We start from the raw sequence: 23,488 nt of genomic DNA on the forward strand, positions 1-23,488 counted from the left end.
CGTTATTGTCACATTTTTTGAAAATCCTAAAAAATGTTTTATTATTTTCAGGATAATTATTGCGAAAATTTTACAATTTCTATTATAAAAGTGTGATTATTATAAAGAATAATAAGAATTACAAGTTGATAAAAAAAGAATGGGAATTTTCCAATTTATAAGAGACACACTGCCAGCAAGAAGATCGGTAAGTTCTTTTACAATATTTCTTATAATGTCATTCTGTACAATGATTTGTCTTTTCTTCATTATTATGGCATTTCGTCAAATAATGATCTATAATGCAGATGAAGTGCTTAGTAATGAGACATCTATTTTTATCCCTTACAAAAGCATGAGCGATATTTGTCCTGATATTTCCAAGCAAATTATCCAATTTAATAGAGATGCTGAAGAAGATCTTGAAGATATAAATAAATACATACCTTGATAATTCAGCCCATTTAAAGAATAATATATGGTATCAGCACATGAAGGAGGTGGGGAGAAGTGTGTCAGATGAGAGCTGCCATGTGTGTTCTCTCATCCTTTATGCCATGAGCACAGCCATAAAATCTATCTCAAGAGAAATACCTGTAAATGATGGGCAGTGCCTCAGCCACCTAGCAGCATGCACAAGAGGACAGTTTGAAGGAATATGGACAACCTTACGATGGAGGTGAAGAAAGACATTCCCATATGAAGATCCCTTACGCAGGTGGCCAGGGCACAACCCTTGCCTTTGGATCCAGACCCTGGGGGTGGACAAGTGTGGGAAGATCACCTGGGAAAGGGTTCCTTGGGGAGTGGGGAGAGACACCCGATGGCAAGACGCAGTATTCCCTTTCCCAATACCCCTATCCAATCCTATTTTATAGGATATTCCAACTTCCCAAATCACCCCCCCCTACACAAACACTAAGCTGAGGAAGAGGTCTAAGGTTGAAAGGTTTACCACTCACGCAATACACTGGACATGTCCCTCTAACGAGATCAGGCAGTGTCAGGCACTTGACTTTAATCACGCACACCTAATACTTATTAACACTCCCCACATGGTTAAAAGGTGGAACAATGAGACACACTTTGAGCAAGGCGGTGCACGAGAAGGAGCAGTTCCTCCAGGGCAATGGCGAACTAGGTGATGGAGAACGACAAACCGAGGGGTTGAACCGAAGAAGCAGGAAACCAGAGACCCATCCCCCGGCGAGAGATTGTTATTTCCGAAATGCCATGAGGATTGCGCACGACAGCCGAGCTGGAAGGGAGAAACAGTCTTACAAGTGCTACAAGGTTACCAGCCACTGTCCCAGTTAAATGACAGAGTTGGGGAGGCACAGAAGCAGCAGTGGTAACAACCTTGACTCCTACATCAAAGGTGCAAAAGACAGAAAGCCTCTTAACAGACCGGTGAGTTGAAGGAAGCAAAGCAAGTCTGGTCTGTGTTTAATTGAAATGCTTGCAACAGTATCCGAGGAATGAAAGTTATGCGAGCGCCGATAAGCTGCAAGAGAAAGTGAAACCATTGTTAAGAACTGTGAATATGAAATACAGACTAGCAGAGTGGTCCGGCGAAGAGAGATTGCCCAATCGAAAGTCTCTGTGAAATGTTTTAAAGCTGCAGAGACAGCGGGAAGCGAGAGAAAAAAAATAACCACAAAACTGCATGAAAGAAAAGCTTGAAAGACTTGATCTAGGAGCAATTGATAAGAAAGCAAGTCATACCTGGCAAGTACATTTTCCAAGAGACATTGGCACTGAAGGAAAATATGCAAAGTGGAAGTAAAGAAAGAAAGGAGGGTCGAAGTGGTCATGTGGAGGTGAGAGCAAAAATCCTCCCCGTTTCAAAAGTTTTCGACAGCGAAATAAAAATATACGAAAGGTGGCTCAAACCCTACAGAGAGAAGCCCATTTGTGGAATGTAAAGAAAGCTTTGGGAAGGGAACCCCACCAAGGAGAAAAGGTTTGCACTCGATTGAGGGGAACCTATAGTGAACTGCGACCAAATACGATTCTTAGAAACTTTTTTTTTAAATTCTGTAGATGCTTGAACGGTGTCCTGGAGTTGGGTGATTGGAATCCGAGAGGTTAAACCCATGAAATTGTGACTCAGAGTTGAACGGCCAGTAAGGCTCTGGTGGGCAGAGCAAGCCACCTAAACTGTGTTTGCAAGCCAAAGTGTGTTCATCCATCAAGTGTTCCATCTAAGCCCGTGATATACAACGTGGGGACGAGAATTAATACTGATTTATATTGCCATTCAGATATTTCGTTTCACCACTGATTTTTAATTTTTTAGATACATATCCCTATGTCACATTAGTTTGTATTAGAGTGAGGGTAGGCGTTAAGTTTTTGTTAGTATAGGCCTTTATTGTTTGACTAAGACTGACTAGGACGGTTTCTTTATTACGCGATGGCCAAGATTACTCCCATCTTAGTTATAGGGCCAGACAGAAGTTTTTACAACCCCCATAAATCTAACAATAAAGGTTTTGAAATGTACAACTCTTGTGTCAGTGTCTACTTGTGATACAATGCCTCCCTTACAATGGAAAAAACCCAGACTGGAAAAGCAGAATGTTCATATACTCATCTGGTGGTATGACTGGAGACCAGATAAGGATTGATGAACAAAAGAGACTGGGTTGTGCAGACGGGTTTGAACCGCCAAGATTGCCAGGATGCTGGGAGAGACCTCAGTTATAGGTATATGGACAACTATTAGTATATGGACGAGTAGCCACCAGTACAGGTTGGGAAGAAAGAATCAGTTCAGGTAGTGCAAATAGTGACTGATGGATGTCTGAAAGAATGGGCCAAGTATTCAGAATTATTAACATGGTGTAAAAATGAAGCAGGATCTGTATCCATACTGCCAATGAAGAATGCAACATTGTGCTTCAGAAATAAAGGTGTGACCAAAGTCAGAGAAAACAAAGAATGCAAGCATGTAATTGATGTAGCAGGAATGAATGGAGGAACTGCCGTGTTAATGGACCACTATTGGGCCTGTGGATCCAAAGCTTATATGCAGCCGTCTAAAAATTGGGGAGGAATATGCTCTACAGTGATCATACATGTTCCTGCATTGGTGATTCCTCAGAGTGATTTTGTAAAATGAGGGCATAATTTGACACGTAGGTTTCCACTACGAAAGGCGGACTGGGTTCTGGGAGTCTTAATGTAGAAGCAGATGTAAACCTCTTTTGCAATTCGGAGAAAGCATCTTAGGTGCTTTGGTTTCACATAAAGGGTGTGTCTTTTTTGAGCAGACAAGTCAGGAGCAGTAACACCTTTGAATATTGCGGAATGAAACACTGATGAAAATTGGCAAAGCCCAGGAATCTCTAAGTCTTTAATCACTCTAGGAATGGCCAAGTAAGGATGACATCTATTTTAGCTGGGTCCATCTCTATGCCTTGCAGGGAGAGGATATATCCAAGATATGCAATTCGAGATTGATGATTGATGAAAAAGACAGTTGGAAATCTTAGCATAAAGCTGATGCAGAAAGAGTCGTTTCAGTACTTCTCTAACATATTGTACATGTTCTTGGATAGTGTGATAGTAGATCAAGTTATCGTCAAAGGATATGACAATGAAGACATCTATATCCTTGAATATATCAAAATAATATATCATTTAAGAAATGCTTGAAGGTGGCTGGAGCGTTGCATAATCCGAATGGCATTACGAGGTATTTGTAATGGCCAAATCGGGGAAAGGAAAGCCGTCTTCCGTTCATCTGCAGGGTATATCCGCAGAAGGTTATAAACTCTTGGCCTGATCCAACAGAAATTACAATTTACTCATCAAAGTGACTAACGCACTCCTAATCCATAGTCCCCTTTCCTCCATACTGCATGGGGCATGTAAGGAACTCATGGTGGTAACAGTAAAGACAGACACAAGTGATCACAGTTCAAGGGTGTTTATTGAACTTTATAATGGGTGAGGATAACGCTGAAACTAAACCTAAAGCTAAGATGGGAGCAAGCTACGACCATCTAATAATAATAAGGCAGACCTAGTAGCGTCTTGTCAAATAAAAGGGCCTATACTAAAAAATCTATTGCCAATCCTTACCACTAAGTTACAAAAAAGAGTGTAGGATAATGTTCACCAGAATAGAAAGAAGTGTTCACAAAATGATAAGTCAGGATGGTATGGCTAGGTCTCCCTGTCCCATGTTTTTAGCACGGGACAATGCAGGACTTCTGAGCACAGCACACTACTGGACTTCTCCAGCACGAGGCTCACAATTCCAGAACCTTCAGGGGTCAAAGACTCTTCTCTGCAAAGTCTCTTGCCTTAGAAGGGCTGATGGACCAAAACAACAAAAAAACAAAAGTTCCTTCGGTAATCTTGTACCTTGAGCGATTGCTCTTTGCTCCTTGGATCTCCCTCCGCCAGGCTCGGATCCTTCTTGCACCTTGGGCCTCCCTCTGTCGGGCTCACTACATCCTTTCAAATTCAGCTTGCAATATTGAAGAACCTTAATGTCTTTTTAAACAACTTCCCACTGCGGCCTACCCTCGACTGGGTTCACTCTTGTCTACACAATGTTCACGGGTGTGTTATTTTTCACTCCAACTCGCAAATATCCAGTTCACTTTACTTTCTCAAGATGCAGGATTCGCTTCCCTTAGCTTTCTCTTGGCAATGGGTCAGTGACTTGAGTGTACAAGGGATTTGTCGTGACCCTTGTAGGACCACTCCGACACCTCATGGCACTCTTTCCCAGGGCCTTCCGGTACTTGCAGATTCTACGAAAAATAGGCCAGTGAGAGTCCTTCGATTGAGCACTCCTGCAGCGCCTGACCACTCTGCAGCTGGCCCTTTATTAAGTTCTTGCACTCATCTACTGTTGCCACTTGCAACCTTGGGCTCGACACACTTCAGTTTGATATCAGCTTCCTTCGACTCACCGATTGTGTCGAGTCCGCTGGCTTGCCTCTGGAGTCAAGGACAGTACCACGATAACACAGGCGGGGAGGCACGCTGGCTATCTATGAGGGAGGCTCTGTGCACCGTAATCGTTCATTCCTCCACACGCCAGCTGTAACTCCCGGCCATATGAATTCCCTTTCGGAGGCTTTGCAGGTCTGAGTTGAAATGGGCAAGGCCCGTTTCCCCTTTGTCGTCCCTCCAGGTCTCACTGCCTTTCTCCTCCATTTGAACTGGCGGTTCTGTGTAACTGTTTCCTCGTGCGTTTGGCCTTGCTCACTGTGTGCTCTCGTGCACTGTCTTTTATCCCTGTGGGTAAGGTCAAGGGCTGTCAGGTGTGTGTTATTATCAATTGCCCAACTCTGCCTGACCCTTGTGTTGGGACATGCCAGGTAAACGGCTCTAGTATTAGTCCGTTGTCTGTTACGGTGTAAGAAAGTGTTCGTGTCGGAAAGGGGGAGGAGGGAGAGCTTCTAAATATCCTACAGGGTAGGATGGAGAAAAGGTGTTACAAGGAAGGGGGTACAGCGTCTAAACCTTCAGTGTCCCACTTCCTTTCCCCAAAGACCCCTCATCCAGGTGATCCTCCCCCACTGGACCACTCCCAGGAACTGGATCCAATGGCGATGGCCATGTCCTGGCCACCGTGATGACAGATCTCTGCAGACTAGCGGGTGAGACACCTTCAGGTTTTTCACAGGGGTCCCTCGCTAGGGATGGGAATGGAACCTTGCAAAAAAGCATTTCCCCTTTAAATTTAAAGGCACCCGGAAGCGTGGTCACGGGTGCGTGCGCTCCACCTGCCCCGCCCTCCGGCGCCTCTCCTCAGTCCCCTTTTTACGCATCAGACAGACTTATCATGACTAACTATACTTTTAGAGGGGAAAATGGTGGGTCATATGGAGGAAAGGGGACTATGGACTAGGAGTAATCGGCCCCAGGCGAACTATAGGGCCTTCTCCTTCATGTGCCGGTCAGAGCAATAGAACATCACCTCCCCTGACCAACCAATTAAGTTAAAGGTGAGGATGCAGGAAAGCCACTTGGAACACGCCAGCTGCAAATAAAGAGATAACAAAAGGTTACACAGAGCAGGGATGTCGTACAACAAAGCAGACTAGTTGTGTACGTGTTTATCTGTACTGGTGCGTAGGGAAGAAACCAAGGAAATTGGAAACAGGATACAAGGGGAAGTCCAATGCAGCAGGCAACCACCCGGATGGAACAAGGGCGCAAACTAAGCAACAAGGAATGGAAAGTCAAGGTTCAGAAATCCACATTGCAGCAAAAAGCACTGTCCAAATTCCAGAATAGAAAAAAAAAGAAAACACCAAAGAATCCAAAAGAATATCCAAGTCAAAATCCAGGAGGAAAACAAGGTCAGTATCAATACTGGTCAATATCAGGTTTGACGAGGCTGAAGGGTAATCCACAGAAGACATCCAAGAGGGAAGCAGAGTCAGCAACAGAAGCAGTCCTTATCCAGTTCAACGAAGCAAGAGGGTAATCCGATAGAGAAAACAGGAAACAGGCAAAAGGTTGGTAAATTCTAGGAGCTCAGTAAACTTAGCATTCAAGGTGCCGGAAATAGAATGGAGACTCGTTGCTACTTTAAAGGTAGAGCACCATGGGAGAAATTAAATGATACGCATGTCACATGTCACGTGACTGCTGTCAAGCACCGACCCGTTGTGGCCGTCTACCCTTCCTGCTGGGGTGATATCTCCGCAGTCTCCAGGGTCTGCACACCAACAGAAAGAGCCTCCAAGCCCGATGGTGGCAGGGCAAAAACCGTTGGTAGGCCATCGATGGTGCAGGAACCCCGGGGTCCTATATGCGGAGATGGGCATCAGAGGTGAGTAATGGGGGTCAGTGCCCTGTGAGCATAACAGGTAGTCACTACAGTGAGCAACTTAATGACTCCTACGTCTCGTGCCCTTTCACCCATACTGCATGGGCGATTACAACTGATATTTGCCCCTAGGGAGGATAGTAGAAGTAAAGTATTATGCAAACAGGTTTCTAAGCATTGCACGTCTGAATGCCGCACCAGACCTACCGCTGCTGTCCAGACAGCAGTGCTTGCATAAAGCAGACGAGGACACACATGTAGCTGCCCTGCTGATAACCTGCCATTGAACCTATCTCTGGAAGACCACAGCAGTAGCATTTGACCTGACTGCATGAGCATGCAGATTTTCAGGCTTTCCCTGTTCTACATCTTGTATGCTTCGTAGAGAGCCGCCACCATCCATCTTGCTATTGAAGCGTGAGAACCAGCATTCGCTCATCCAAAAGTTACAGTCAAAGCGTCGGATCTGCAGTATTCCTTTGTCCTGTCAAGGTAGAATTTCAGTGACCTTTTCAGATCCAGACAGTGGAGAACCCTTTCTACCACAGTCGGTGGGTGGTGAAAGAAAGTTGGCAGTACCATTTCCTCATTTGAATGGAAAGCTGAGACCACCTTCCATAAAAACCTTGGGGGTGTGCGCATCACAACCTTGCCCTTGTGGAATACCGTGTATGGTTCTGATGCCACAAGCGTCTATATCTCACTAATTCGGGGTGCTGCGGTGAGCCCCACCAGCACCACAGTTTTAATAGTCAAAAGCTTGATCTCAGTAGTGGCCATCAGCTCGAATGACTTATATGCAAGACCGTTAAGCACCCCATTTAAATACCACACAGGGTGAGGGCGCTTAACTGGTGGTAAAAGTCAGCCCTGTGAGGTGTCTCTTCACCACTGGGTATACTGGGGAGTAAGACGTGGAGTCTGAGTTTTTTGTACGCCCCTTTAGCTGCCAGATAGGTGCAGCGCATGTCTACCTGTACTCCCGACATTGCTAGATACGCCAAGAAAGAGAGCACATGGTCCAAGGAGAAGGACATAGAGTCTATCCCCTTATCCCTTGTCCAAAAGCAAAACCTTGACCACTTGTTTTTATATTGACTCCTAGTGAAGTCCCTTCTTGCATTCTGAATAATTTGCAGATTCTTCTCTGACAATTGCTAACTGTTACAGAGGTACGTGTTCAGGTACAAAGCAGCGAGGGCTAGTTTCTCTGGTGTCGGAAGGACCACTGGCTGCACCCTGTTGTGAGAGGGGAGTGGTTCCCGCAAGTGGAAGGGCTACTGGCCTCTTCTGCCGCCAACTGTACCAGGCCAGAGTACCAGATCGTGGCTGGCCACTGAGGCACCATTAGAATGAGGCATAGCCCCCGGGACTCCCAGAACTTCCAGGACAGATGTAGAGCATCTTTGCATGTTTTGTTGCTTTCTGTAGCAAATAGATCCACAATTGGATGGCCCCATGCTTGAAATATGTCGCTCTGAACTTGGGGATGCATTTCCCATTTGTAGTCGTCGTTCCTCAGCCTGCTTATCCTGCCTGCCTCCAGAATGCTGTCTCCCGGAAGATGGACAGCCGACAGGTGGATATTATGAGAGATGGCCCACTCCCATATCTGAAATATCAGTCTGCACAGAGGGCTGGGGAGGGGGACCCGGTTCCCCCCTGCTTGTTGATGTAATAGATGCATGTAGAACTGTGTTTGGATCAGGACCTCACCCCCGTTCTTGATTAGGGGTAGGAACACTCTCGGAGCTAGCTGTATTACTCTGAGTTCCAGCGCATTTATGTGGTTCTCTTAGTCCATGGGTGACCAAAGCCTGTGCACCGAGTGACTGCTTGGGGTGGCCCCCCGCAGCCCTCCAGTGGCAAATCTGTTTTAATTACAGTTGCCGCAGAATGTACAATGGCATAACCACAGAGAGGTTGGGCTCCTCTCTCCACCATAAGAGTAGATACTCTGTATGATGTTAGGGAGAATTCTCTGTTTAGGCTGAATTTCCTAACCTAGTGAGTCCCCCAGCAGCTTTGCTGGATTTTTTGGGGTTTATTTTCTTCTCCTGCCAAGAGTGGGACTCTTTTACCCTCACGCTTGGACATGATTTGAGTGTATTCCTGTGACTTGTAATGTGCTCATGGGCTTTGGGGTATTTTTCCCCATAGGCTATCATTGGTTTTTGTATGTGTGTTACACAGCACCCTCAGTGCAGTAACACAGGGGTGTCATAGTGACCCCCAAACATAGAGTCCATACCCTGGGACTGAGTACTGTCTCCCTGGCCAGGTAAAGTCACCATTGACTTTACTAGTCTTAAATTGTGAACAGAACCAGTACAAACCATCATACTGTGGAAGTACTGGTAGGGGCAATTAGATTGCCCCTGGGTCTGTTTGTCGAGGGGGTACTGTCCCGTCCCCCCTCGCCGAGTTTCTGGCTGGTGGCAGTGGATACCACGGAAATATCCCACCGGAATATTTCCCAATGGGATTTCCCATTGATTTTAATGCACCACTTTTTGGTGCAATGTTAAAGATACCGCCGGTTTATTTATTTAATATTAATTCACCGGTTGGGATTTTTTGCCAGAACTCGCCGCCAAAATGGCGTCTGGCTTCACTTCAGTAACCCTGAACCCGAGTCGAGCCTTTGTTCCACTTTTGGCGGGCTTCTGCACAGAAGCCCTCCAAAGTGGTGCCACTGTGTCTGGGTCTACAGGATGTGTGGGAGGGGGATTTAGGCACCCTGGACTGAGTTGTCTTGGCAACTCAAGTCGCACTCTTGTGTGATTGGCCCAGTGGTGAGCCCCCCGGCTCACCACTTAGCATGTTTGAGTGACAGCTAGGACTGGTGAATGGGGTTTTGCTGCATAAAAGCAGGGCTTTGGGGACTGGAACTTCAGAAGTTGCCACAGGACCCAAGAAGCCGAAGAGGGAGAAGGTGAGCCGACCTGCCACGACGACACCACCAGTGGAGCCCTGCGGAACCGTCTCACCACTTCCCAACGACAGAGGAGATCTCCAGTCCGGAGAGTCTTCTTGTCTTGACTGGTGGGGACAACCAGTTTTTGCCTTCTTTTCGCCTCCCTGGAGCATCTCGTGACCGCCTTGCCTGTGTCAAGCACCCCGGCAACCGGAATACCACTTTTTTCCTCTACCGCGAAAGAGGGGTAACATCCTTTTAACCGGAAAACTCCATGGCTGGTTTCTTCCCTGGTAGTGCAACGACCTTCAGCCTTCCTCCACGTCGAGATCTCCTTTTCCTCTGGACGACGCTGCGACTTGCACCCACTGCCAGGAACAACTGCCACCGCTGGAGGATCCTTTCCATTTTGAAGGTACTGTGTTCCGCCCGGCTTCCCTTGCCACCGATTGTACGGGGTAGATTTAGCCCTCGCCTCTCGAACCTGGGTTAGCCTGGGACACCCTAACTAAACTTTTCTAAGCTTAACAGAACTTTTCTACTCACCTGTAAAGACTATGGAGACTTTGGGACATTGTGTGATCTTGGGCATATTTGGCCTGGCTCTCCCTAAAGTGGGCCTGGCACTGAACTTCCTTGCTCCTCAATAGACTGCCTTCTCTAATACTTACTGTGGTTCTCTGAAAAGTGTTTTGCTATATTGCTTTCTTAATTCTGCCTTTCCCTCCCTTTTTAAACAATTTGTTGGAGTCCCATCTAACGTTAAGCGCTCACCTCTGTCTGGAAATAAATGGTGTTGACTAAGATTTGTCCAACAAATAACTAGGGATGTACATATAGTAATTAGGACTGTGTTTTGCATTTACTTACCTTTTTCTGTGCTAGTGTAATTTTACAAGTGTGTCTTTTAAATAAATAATTATATACTTTTACACAAGCTCTGGTCAGTGTTTGCTTGTGCTACTGTGCCTTTGTACCTATTCTGTATGCTCTGTATACTGCCTAACTCTTCTTGAGGGAAGTCTGACTGCTCAGCCACAGCTACCAAGTGAATCTGTGTGGTACAGACTGCTACCAAGTGGGTTTACTGCCAAACACCTTTAGTCTTAAATCTTTTGCAGTGGTCCCAGAGGGAACTGCACAGGTTTCTGCCTAACATATGGTTATCCTGATTGACTGTGGATCCCTCTCCTGGTTCAAACAGCTAGCTAGGTGCATCTGTTTTTTCCTCATTTTGAGCCTGGTAAAGGGAAGCGCTAGGAAGCAGGCCGCCATGATCCCCAGCGAGTGCTGGAACCACCAGGCGAAGTTGCTGTCCTCCGGAGGTAATGACTGACAGCTGCATTCATGGTCTTGATCCTGCGCTGCGTCATGAAGATCCTTTCTGCTTGTGTGTCCCACACTAAGCCCAGAAAAACCAAGGACTTGGAGGGGGACAACTGACATGTGTGCTGGTTGATCGAGAAACCCAGTTCATACAGTATGTCCACGAGATACTGGGGTGTATGCTGCACTGCACCTGGAGACGTCGCTCCGATAAGCCAGTCATCCAGGTGCGGTATGAGATAGACATGGTACCAAGAGAGATGACACAGACAACCTAACTAGTTTCAACAATTTTATTAAGATTTAGGATGGTGTAACGCCTAAATAACCTATACTATGGCATGATTTCCCTGTCTAATTAAACTAGGGAAAGTCTGTGTCAGGAAGTCCAAAAGCAAAACTCTGCGTCAAAACCCTATGCTCTCCTCACAACTATTAAAAACAATGTGGAGGGATATCAACCACAACTTTAGTGTTTCAAACAAAGTTCTCAGCCGCTCCCAGCTCTAGCTTACTCTTCGAACTTCCTTTCCAAAATGTTCATAGGTTCACCACAAAGTTCAATTCATCTTCCATTAAGCATCAGAGGAAATACAATTTCATAAAGGGCAGGGCGTCCTTTCCCAAGTCCAACACAGTTTCAAGGCAACACAGTTCCATGACACCAAAACGTAGGGTTCCCTTCCCCAAGCTTAGTTTTAACATCAAGAGGAAATATCTTGGAGCTTTTGTCTTTCAGCTGGACTTTTACAACTCGGGATCCCCTTTCCCCAAGTCTAATGATATTTGGTTTCCTGCTTTCACCACAGCAAGCTTCCTCGTTGACATCAAGAAGTTGTCTTGTCAAGACGCAGTTTTAGACCACAGGTCACGCAACCAGGAGCTTTCAGCTTTCCTTCAGAGTTTCATATGTAGTTCAGCTTCACAACTTTTACCATAGTGATTTCCTATAGACGTGGCCTTTGTTTCACAAATTATCTCTTGGTCTTTCAATGCAGTATTCAATAAGGCGTGAAAAACCAGAAAGTAATTCACAACCTAATCCCCGGGGATCACATACTCGGGTGTCCAGCGAAAGGCCATCACTTTTGGAATCCGACCCTGGGGGTGGACAAGCAAGGGAGGATCACCTGGGTAGGGGGTCCTCGGTGAGTGAGGGAGAAAGAAGCACCTGATGGTGAGACATGGTCTCCCCCTTTTTCCACAACCCCTATCCCTACCTATTTTATGGGAAACTAATGCTCCCATAATTCCTCCCCACGTCACACTTACAACACTACTGAGTCAAGGAAGATGAGGAATGAGGCCAGGAAGATTACCTCTACTGACTTGTAATGGCTCTGCCCCTTTAATGAGACCAGACAGAATCAGGCAAGTATCTTAACTACACACACCTGCCACTTGTTAACACTCCTTGTCAGGATAAAAGGTGGCGCACACAGAGCGAGGCTGGGTACGAGAAGAAGCAGCTTTTCCGGGGCTGATGCAAACCAGGCTATCTAAGTTAGAAGGCCAAGGGGCTGATCGGCAGTTGCGGTGAACGAGAGAGTCAGGCGAGATGTCCACATTTTCAGAAAGCCGTAAGCATTCCAAGGCAGAAACTGAGTGAGCACAAAGGTGATACCTTCAAAGTTCTTAGAGGCTGCCCGCTACCCTCCCGGGTGAACAGCAGAGTTGGGGAGGAGTAGAGGAGGCGTTGGTAACTGCCTTGACTGCTGCATGAAGGTGTTGAAGAAAAAAACCCAATGAACATGACCAGTGAGTTATCGAAGGAAACAAAGCACGGTTTGTGTAACGAGAGTTGAAGGTTGCACGTGTTTTGATAAAATGCGTAATGGATAGGACAATTGCTGATTTGTGATAAAGGTATACAAAGTAACAGAGTGGTCCTGCGAGGCGGAGTTGTACATTTGAAAGTCTCTGTGAAATGTTTGAAGTTATGATAATGCGGGAAACGAAGGCAAGAAAGTAACAGCAATCCCGAACAAGAGTTGATTGAATGAGAAGCAAAGTATATGAACTGAAAGATGCAAAGAGGGCAATGTAAAGAGAATAAGAAACTTCAAGTACCAAGAAGCGTTGGTGTTGCGAGGTGATGAAAATTGTTGATTGATAAATTGTTTAAAGGGAGGTCGAAGTGGTCATGCAGAGGTTTACGTAAAATCCTTGCAGTTTCGAACGTCTTTGACAGCAAAAGTTGGATAGAACAAAACGTGGGGAAGGGAACCCCCACAAAGTGTAAGTAGAGGGTTTGAGCACAGCGGAGGGAGACCCAAGTGAGAAATGAAATACTAAACAAAGGTGAAAGGAAAGATAGGCTCGAGCCCGGCAGAGGGAAGCCTGTGATGAATTGTGGTAAAGTAAAAGTCAAGAGTAGAACTGTGCATTTGTGGCAAGGCAGACAAAGTCCAAAGAACGTATTGAACTGTCAAAAGCTTGACGCCCAAGCCTGAACTGTTGAAGTGTGCCAGATTGATAGAACTGTGCCAACCACCTATCCTTTTCAGAAACTCTCTTCTGAATGTGGGGAAGAGAGTTGTTACCTTAGCCATTCCGACATTTCTTTTAAGACACTATTTTTCCTTTTTATATCCCCTTTGCACATTTGTCATTTGAAAAGGAGAGCAAGGTTAGGTTATAGTTAGTATAGGCCTTTTTATTTTGACTACACAAACTTGGATTTATTTGTTTAATGGTGGAGACTACTCCCAGTTACAAATTCTCCAAACCTTACCAAAATTACAAAATAAAGGTTTTTAAAACTTGCCTCTACTGTGTCTGTCTACTGTTGATACCATGCTTCCCTTACAAAGTATAGCTCTTGCATAGTTCATTCAATTTGGTATACAAAATATGTTCTTTTCACTCGATTCACTAACTTCAGTGTTCATTAATTGTCACATGTTCTGTTTCAGTCACTGCAGTAAATTACTTTCACTTACTTCGTTCAGTTCGGTATTCAATATTAGTAATGTAATTTGTTTAATTCAAATTAAGGGAACAACGGGTTCTGTTTCATTCATTTGTTTTTCACTCTTAATAAACTTTTCTTGGAGGCTGCTTGGAGGTAGAGCTCACTCACCACGCCGCCTCTTACTGCTTCAACTTGCAGATCCTCAGCGTCTTAGTGTGTCTTCCTCCTCCAGCTGGTCCTCGGTAACTCGGTATGTTCCTCTCTCCTTGCTTACTGGCTGTGTCCATTTTATACTCTCCAGAGGTTTTAACAGGTTGCAGGTGGGCATACTTAACTTCAATTGCCAGAACTTGCTTATCGGAACTTGCCTGGGCTTATTATTGGGACCTCTTCATTGAGTATGCTGGTGTGCCTCTGGTTGCATCTTCTTCGTCCAAGTACTAGAGTGGTGTTTTCCATAGGTAATCTGCATTGCTCATTGAGGCATCTTCCTCTTCTCAGTATTATGTGTGATGTCAAGGGGGAACTAGGATCAAAGTCACAATAGTCTATTAAGGCAGAGGGTAGTAGGATAGGTCTTCGTGAGCCTTTGTGCAATTTGAGATATGGGCAAGGTGGCTTCTTCCCTTTCTTCACAGGTCCATTAAACATGTCCAAGAAATGTCTCGGCTCCCTTCCATACAAAAGCTTAAAAGGTGAATAACCCAACAAAGCCTGAGGAGTTTTTCTAATAGCAAAAAGGGCCCAGGGAAACATTGCATTCCAATTTCAGCCATCTATCTCTACCAGTTTATGCAGGATCCTCTTAAGAGAATGATTAAAATACTCAACCAGACCCTCTGTTTTCGTTATGGTTCGTAGCATTTTATTCCTGAGGAGTTTTCACTTCTCGCATAAGCCTGGGCATAAAAGTAGTCTATACGGATCTTCTTAGGAAAACCAATTTAAGAAAGTAATTAGATGTGTTCATATGTGTTGACTAGTGTTATTTCACAATGGGAACACTTTGGGATACCAAGTACCATAGTCAACTATCATAAGGATGAATTTGTTCCCAATTTAGAAGCCTCTAAGGGCCCAAAAACGTCCATAGCAATATGGTTGCAAGGTACTCCAATGGGGTGGGGCTCGGGGTATCGGGGTGGATGCATTCTTTTGACAAATCTTGCAGACTGCCATGAAATTCCTCACATCCAGATACACCTCGGGTCAATATAACCTGTGGATTACCTGGCTCTGGGTCGCCTGTATCCCTTGAGAGGCAGCCATAAGATGGGACTGGACCAACTCTAAGGATATCTGTTGATGGCTTTGGGGTTACCACTAATTGGGTTAAGGGAAGGCTATCTCTCTCTGTGTCCCCTTCTTGATGAAAAAGAATGGTCCAGCCTGACTCTGGCGTTGCTCGGGAACGACTCGCCCGAAGGCTTCAGTTAAAAATCGGTTGTTACTTTGGGCAAACGCCAAGTCAGGTAACGGAGGATGATCATCTGGGTCGACTCAAGAGAGAGAGAGGATGTCCGTGTGTCAGCCTTACCGATCCCCTTAGAGCCTCTAATGGTTTCTGACAGCTCTTCCACCTCTTGTGAGATCGAGCTTAGAGGCTGCTTCAGGATCGGTTGGCCAATAGCCTCAACTACCTTAACTATGTAGAGAACCATCCCATTATTGTGGAGGACAACATGTATTTCTCCCCTGTAATCTGGGTAAATCACTGCGGCTGCAATGGCTTAGTAATATCGCCTAGCTAATCCTGACTTGGCAGCCAACCTAAGTCCCAGGAGGACATTCTGAACCCAGTGGGAATCGGGTGCCTCAGGTATCTGAATGTCCTTAGTGCTAAAAAGATTGAATCCTCTTGACTGAGGGGTGGCCTGAACAGGGAGTTTGGCATTGGGATGTAAGCGCCGGACTAGCATGAGTCCCATCCCTGTGTCGGGTTGCACCATATAACGAACTTGGATTTGGAACTTTTGATTTCATCTTTTGAAGGCCGCTGTGTATAGATCAGGCCAGGAGCCATGTCCTGGAGTGAACATTTGATTTGAAGACTGTCTGCAGGAGAGTGGGTCAGCTAGGAGGCCTGACGACTAATAGTGTGAAAACACGTTCTCTCAATTTTATGCTTTTTTATCTTGTGGTAGGATCAGTTAGTTGGACAGGTTAGGTTAAGACGGAGGATTGATTTAAGTTATTTGACAACCGGACAAGCAATTTTAATTGTTAGGAAGGTAAACTCCCTTTAGCAATAGGGCTAGTGAGGCATATTCTTCAACTTAAATAAAAGTTCATGTTTAAAACCACATCCTCTGGTCCAAGTCTTACTTCTGGTCCGCCACACATCTGATAAATAATTAGCATTTTTCTTAGCATGGTAGAAGCAGACTTTATCATGGACTTATTCAGTAATTAGGCACAATAATATATTTTTCCAGTGTACATCCAGAGCTTCTATCAGGCTGTACAACTTTCTGCTTTGCAGGTACATCATTTGTTGCAGCCAAATGCACTTGTATACTGCTCGGACTTGGTTTATGAATCATTGCAATAGTTCATCTAGTATCCCGTAGAAGTTCATGTATATCCTGGGCTTTTCAAACAATCTAATTTCAATAATAGAACTATAACATTCACTGTTCCTACCTATTTGTCAGAATAAATCCTGGTGGAGAACATCCTAACACCTCCTAACACCTCCTAGATAGACAAAGGTTTGCTTATGCCCTACTATTGAAAAAAGTCACTAGTTGCTACCGGTAAGCAGCAAATGCAGTGAACAGCTGGTTGTGTTGCCTTGCTAAATAGTTGAGTGTGTTCTCACAGGAGGGGGTGCACACGTCTGCACGAGACTGCAAGTCTTTGTCAGCTTTAGTACCAAACATCTGTACAAGTGTCCCCATTCAACAATTCCTGCCGAGAGCAGGAATTAACTGGCTCTACAATCAGAACTAGGCTGAGTGAATTCCAATTGAGGAAAAGTTCCTTTAAAACAGCGTGCACATTTCTTGAAGCAGGCATTTTCAATAATAGCAGGAGAGGCAAAAAAACACGAGAAACAAAATTACTTAGCATGCAAAAATGAAAACTCCAGCTTAGGCCAATCACAGGTAATGCTGAACCACTGCATGTGAGGAAGAGTCACGAAAAGGATACTAAGGGAAGCGCAGGTAATGGGCAAGGATCTGGATCTTTTGACATTTTGGAGCCTTTCTCATCCATATTACAATAATTGTGGTGTTCACAAAGGCTGGGAATACGAGGGAGCCAGACGGGGTGAACATACAACTAAACAGCCAAATGTAAGTGATATAGTTTTAATTTTTAACACCCTTTGTTTAACTTAAGGTTTTAAAACCTATTATACAACAAATAATAAATGCTGTCATGTACAGGTCAGTCAACAGTCTATGTTATAAATCCAAACCCTTAGACGATTCAGGACAAATGTGCCAAAGCAACTTTTCCTTAAAAAGTAGACAAATGCTGATCCAATCACAAGCCAACCCCATCTTCATGCTCTCACGCTGTGAACCAGGGATTACTAATGTGTACTTCATGAGAGTGCTGTCAATGCACATTTATATATTTATTTTATTTATTGTTTGCTTGGTAGGTGCTCATACAGGAAGTAAATACTGTTTCAAAGCTCCTACAGGGCAAAAGGGAAGGAACAAGGGGATGTAAAAAAGATTGAAATACATACAAATATTAATACAGTGGGAGAGGGAGACAAACCTACAATGCCTTGTGAGTGTTCAGCAAGTGCAGACAGAAGGGAGTGTGAATGGGATAGGTGCTGAGGAGCTCATGGGTGAGCAACAAAATAAGTGCAATGTAAGGTAAGTGCAAGCCTCCAGGGTAGAGGGTGAGCCGAGGCAAGTGCAGAAGGATAGAGAGAAGCTGGTGGATGGGGATTCGGTGTGCATAAGGGCCCTGAACACCAAGTGTGAGATTAGCAGAGGAGAGTGGGGGTAAAGGTGGAGGTAAAGAGGAAAGTCTTGAGGAGCTTCCAGAATTTAAGAAAGTACTGCTCAAGACGAAGAGGGAGGGGGAGGCTGTTCCAAAGAAGGGAGCCAGCTGAGGAAAGAGATCGACCTCCTGCCCTTTTTTAGCGAAACGCTTTACACAAAGAGTTAGTGCCAGAGGAACGCAGGGGTCTATAGGGTGAATATTTTGTAAGAGCGAGTTGCAGATAGTGGGGTCCACGGCCCCAGAAAGCGTTGTGGTTGATACACAGGGATTTTAATTTAATCCATGAAGCAACCAGGAGCCAGTGCAGACTTTTTAGGGGAGGAGAGATGCGTCCCTGGGCTTGAGGCCAAGGATAAGTCTTGCTGCCTTATTCTGGATTAGCTGGAGAGGACGCAGAGTGGAAGAAGGAAGATTAATTAAGGAGGAGGCTATTGCAGTAGACAAACCTAGAGAGAACCAGGGCTCGGGTGACATTGAGCTTCTGGGGGAGGGTGAGCAAAGGTAGAATTCCTTTGAGAAGGAAGAGCTGAAAGTGGGACTTCTTGGCAATGTCCTGAGTCAGAGGGAGGAAAAAGAGAGAGGAGTCGAAGATAACTCCAAGGTTTTTGGCTTCAGGGGAGGGAGCAGGGGAGAGGCCATGGATGAAGGCCAGAGGGAAGGGAAGAAGTCGTGAGCAGGGGTCGCAATGGGAAGGATCTCAGGTTTGCTGGCATTGAGGCAGAGATCATTAGAAGTGCACCAGGAATGGATGGCAGAAAGGCAGTCGGGGATGATGCAAGGTGCAAGAGGGTCAAGCAGGAGGTTTGAAGAAGAGTTGTGTGTCATCTGCATAACACTGGAAGTTGGGGGGAGAACAAGGAGATGAGGAATGGCAGCTGAGAAAGGTAGATGTTAAAGTATATTTCTAATGTCCTTGGCGGGTGATTTCCTCACTGTGACCAAGTCCTTTGATACCTTAATTCTGACATGTAAACACAAAGCTGGAATGTGTAGACTAGTCTAGTGTAAAATGTAAGGTTTATACCCACAAAACAGAAATCTCTTCTGGGTATGGGTCTTCTTGTGTTGTATGCAAGTGCAGTTTATTTTTCTGCAGGTCTTCTTCTCCATCATCTATGTGGAAAACATACACATTAAAAATAAAAGAAATTAAAAAATGCCTTAATTTTAAATTTTTTATGTAGATTTAGAAAAAGGCTCATATTTTCCAAGTCTACTACATTTTGCATGTATATGTTATTACAAAATATATTTTTTTCTGCTCAAGTCATACCAGCGATTATATGAAGTTTTAAACAATAGGACACCTAATATTTGCGACCAGAATAGCATTTATGTGTGGATACCATAAATAATAAAAAGAAACAAATAAAATAGATTCAATAATGCCAAATTGATGTTAAAATGACTACAATTTGACATTTCAGAGACTGAGTCACCTCAAATATCCTGCCTATATTAATGAAAACGGTTTCATAACAATTGGCCTAGGTTTGCAAAGAGGAAAATCATTACAGTAATCAATCAACAGTTTCCAGATGAAAGATACGTTGTGAATTTGTTATAAGAAAAATAGAAGTGATCTTTTCCAAGGCCACTATTTTTCAAATTTGATCCTACAAATTTGCCAAAGTGATTTGAGCTGCTGTGAGGAAGGGTCTGGCTCAAGGTGGCCATGTATCCTTGTGCAGGGTATATTTCCTATTTTACATCACCCAATAGAACCACCACCGGATGAAGAGGCAATGATATTCCAGCGCTGGCTTTTATCTAGGCAAGCATTTCTTTACAATATATAATGGTTTTGGGACAACACAACCAAATATGAGCCAAGCTACTGATTGCACCACAGCCTTCCAGCACAGCTGCTAATAAGCAGGATTGTATTTCTAGAGGCATCATGGTGACATATACCCCCACACACAACATTTGATATGCACATTACTTTTTGGGGACGAATACGGAAAATATGCTAGCTCTGATTCAAAATATGCACAATACATCAGGAGGTATAGCAACCTCTAGCTCATTTTCCATTTGCAAGATTGGGGGACTTGTCATCATATTCACTCGATCTAATGATTTATTAAGTTTGAAATCCCACCTTTAGGAATCCCATCCTGAAATTAATTTCTAAAGCAGTTAATCATATAGTATTTTGATTCTGGATTCAAGGAATAGAGATCCATTGGCTTATTTGAGATTATCTAAACTGTTCTCTCTATCAATTGTAAAATGGGCTCTACATTCCTATAATGGCAGGGGCATAGTTCCATTAAAAAGCTGTAAAATTCCTTAAAGTCCTCTGTCCGTCCATGTTTTAATGGCTTTAAGAGACAGCCCAGGGGATAAATCTGCATTGCCCAGAACAGGTAAAAGGGGGCTCCCGTCAGGTTGAATCCCTGATAGTTTGAGAGATGCATCCCAGAATGCGAAGATTGATAGAATAGTTTAAAATATAGGCCACCCTCAGTTCTTAATCTTGCGATATATGAAAGGAAGACAATTCTTGTGAATTTTAGTAATGCTTTGTTCCATCTCAACCCATCTGGGAGAGGGGGACCATCAGTGTCTATACCCCCCATTCAAAGATCCAGGTTAGCTTGAATGCTAATAAATAACACCAGATGCAGGGAACCCCCAGTCCCAGAGTATCTGCCCTAACACAGAAAATGCTTACCGATTCCCGGTCTGTGATTGCCCCAAATTCATTTAAACATATTCTGTTGCAGTGTGTAGGTTGCGGTAAATGGGACCTGGATGGCCAGCGCTGAGCAAATATAAACGTCTAGGGTTGAGGTTCATTTTAATGGCGCACATCCACCCTAGCCATCATCACTCTTTGCTGTCCCCGTCTTTCCAGCTCCAACCAAAAAACCCTTGAAAATGTGTTGGAAATATGCCTGAAAATAAGTCTGTGGATAAAGAGGTTCTATTAACCCCAACAGTCAATAAAATCTTCAGCCCATTTAAAAGGAAGTAAAGACTCCATTTCAGAAGGAATTTCAAAACATATTCAAAATCATCAATTTGGTATAGTGCACATTAAACCCTGAAACCCTCTTGAATGCCTCCATCTCCTCCAATAATGAGGGTAGAGTTTCAGTCGTATTAGTTATACATATCAAAATGTAATCAGCATATATAAAGCCATTTTATGTTCCCACTAGACGTTTGTAGCCCTTGGATGTCTGCACTCTCCACTGATGGGGCAAATATCAGGGGTGAGATAGAGCAGCCCTGCTGTGTACCTCTTGCAATTGAGATGGGAGCTGCTAGTACACCGTTTAGATGGGTGAAAGTTATCCAAGACATATGAGATAAAAACTGGTGCTAAACCAGATAAATCTCATTAACATCTCATATATGTGAAGCCAATCTATTCTATTGGATGCCTTAAATCGATAGCTGCCCCCGCGTGAGAAGGACACCGTGTGAGCCCCGCGGCTCTGCAACTCATGAGGGTAATTTCGGGGTGTCTTAAAGGGCAGCAGTGTGCAACAGACCTCAGCAAGATCGAACACGGCAAAGAAACCCCTGGTATCCAAACTAATACAAGGCATAAAATAAGCAGTGTTGTATAGCAATTTGCTATGCAATTCTGTAGATTTGCTAATTAAATTGACACTTGAGTAGCACAACTAGATATTTAAATTACCCTGTTCAATTGAAGCACAGCTCACCCTGCATTCGCCTGAAGCCCTCAATGCTCTCTTCAACCTCTTTTCTCTGCTCACTGCAAGTTCAAACGAGGATAAAGGAGAGAGTGCAGCAGAAATCATCTCCTTCACTCTTAAACGTTCCAAAGGCCTGTGTAGGAGTGCTAGGCAAGTAAATGTCTTTCTTTTTCAAATAATTGGAAACCAGGAGTAATCGGGATGATACCTTTATTAAGTTACCTATATCCTGTTTGGTAAGGACCAGCATGTGTTACTGCATTTTTTTTTTTAGAGACAGTCCTTCAAATACATTTCTTTTTTTTGACAATTTTTTTTTATTGTAATACCTTATAATCATGAAATCATCTAATACATTCATATGGAAAAGCATTAAGAACAATCAAGAGAAATCAACCCAACGATATTTCATTTTCAACTGTTTAAATTCATCAAATCATCTAATTCATCAGTAACTGATATCTAATGAGAGAGATTAAACTCAAGCTGAACTCTTATAAGCAAAGGACGAACAAGAGGAGAAAGAAAAAAAAAACGTCCATAGTAACCACCAGCTGATGAACACAGCCTCAGGCCCTGGGAACTCCCTCTCAATTCAGGGCCCCTCCTGGGTATACCACAATGTCCATGTTAGAAGTCCCTTACGGTCTCAGAAGGTATTTAATCAAGCAGGGTTTAAAAAAAATATGCTCTCTCTCAGCAAAATGTTCTAAGAAAGGTCCCCAGATTCTTTAGAACTTATCCGTCTTTCTTTCCAAAGTGGCTGTTCACTTTTCCGACCCCAGCATGTCCCATATCTTAACTCACCAGTATGCGATATGAGGGCCTTCAGAATCTTTCCAGAATCTGGCACGGGTGAGCCGGGCTGCCATGAGCAGATTGTCAAGGAGTCCCCCCCACCATTCTCACCTGGGTCTGTTCTTTAATGGAGTCCTTGGTCGCTGCCTTCTAGCGGACGGTCCTGGTTTTAACTAAGGCTACTCGAGTCTCTTTCGACTCCAGGGCGCGTTCAGTTCCGGGAACGCGGAATCCAGGAATCCAAGGATCTAGGATGAATGCAACTACACACAAGTCCAGGAAACAGGAAGAAAGGAAGGGGCAAGGAGCGGGTAGGTGCACAAGGACAGAGAAAGAATACCGCGAGCTACGGATCACACGTCTGATGGCTACTTGCAATAGCATTGAGACACGCGGAGCCGCGGAAGGCGTGGTCTATGAATAGAGTATGTTACGTCCAGCGCATGGAGCGAGAAAAGGTCTTAGCGCTGGGCAACCATGTTGGGAGTATTAGAGAATGCAAGCCCCGTTGAGACAAGGACCAGGAGGTCCAAAAAGGGCCTGTTCTGAAGTTCATGACAGCATGCCTCCTCCGAAGACCTTTTCCTCCAGGTTTGCCTAGGTGTATGAGGTGAAATCTTCTGAGCAAGCGAGGGGCCCTGATGTTAGAGATAGGTTCCCAGGTTCTTTCACTAGGAGGGTATCCTTTGGCCCCGTTTATACCTGTAATCGCAAATTCGGGACACCTCATATTCCAGTTGATTGTCGACCAGCAGAGCAGGATGTCTACTGGATTTCCGGGAGGACGGAATGTAGGGTTTCAGTAAGGATGTATGAAAAACTGGATGAATTCTTTTCCAGGAGTCGGGAAGCTGGAACCGGTATGAGACAGGGTTAATAATTTCCTTGATGGGAAATGGCCCATAGTACCGTGGGGCCAATTTGTTTGGTCGTAGGTGTCGGGGTAGTAGTTTTGATGACAACCACACCCGGTCACCGACTGCATAAGAAGGGCCTGGTCTTCTTTTGGAATCTGCATATCTCTTGGTCTGTGATCTGGCCTTTTCCAAGTATTTCTTGGCATCCTGGTGTATGTTCATGAGGGTTTTGATCCAGGAGTCAAC

The 23,488-nt window shown here is 44.5% G+C and overlaps 1 protein-coding gene across 14 annotated transcripts in view; it reads right to left on the reverse strand.

The window, feature by feature from the left end:
* The window catches only part of SETDB2 (SET domain bifurcated histone lysine methyltransferase 2), a 1,645,210-nt gene that overhangs the window by 1,011,880 nt on the left and 609,842 nt on the right, over positions 1-23,488 (reverse strand). For all 14 annotated transcript variants that reach the window (XM_069639329.1, XM_069639325.1, XM_069639326.1 and 11 more), the window contains one exon: positions 18,939-19,023. In XM_069639329.1, the coding sequence (XP_069495430.1) occupies positions 18,939-19,023 (85 nt within the window). The remainder of the gene's footprint in view (positions 1-18,938; positions 19,024-23,488) is intronic.

The sequence above is a fragment of the Ambystoma mexicanum genome, chromosome 7q (genome assembly GCF_040938575.1).
Source record: "Ambystoma mexicanum isolate Mex_15411 chromosome 7q, UKY_AmexF1_1, whole genome shotgun sequence".
Lineage (NCBI taxonomy): Eukaryota > Metazoa > Chordata > Amphibia > Caudata > Ambystomatidae > Ambystoma > Ambystoma mexicanum.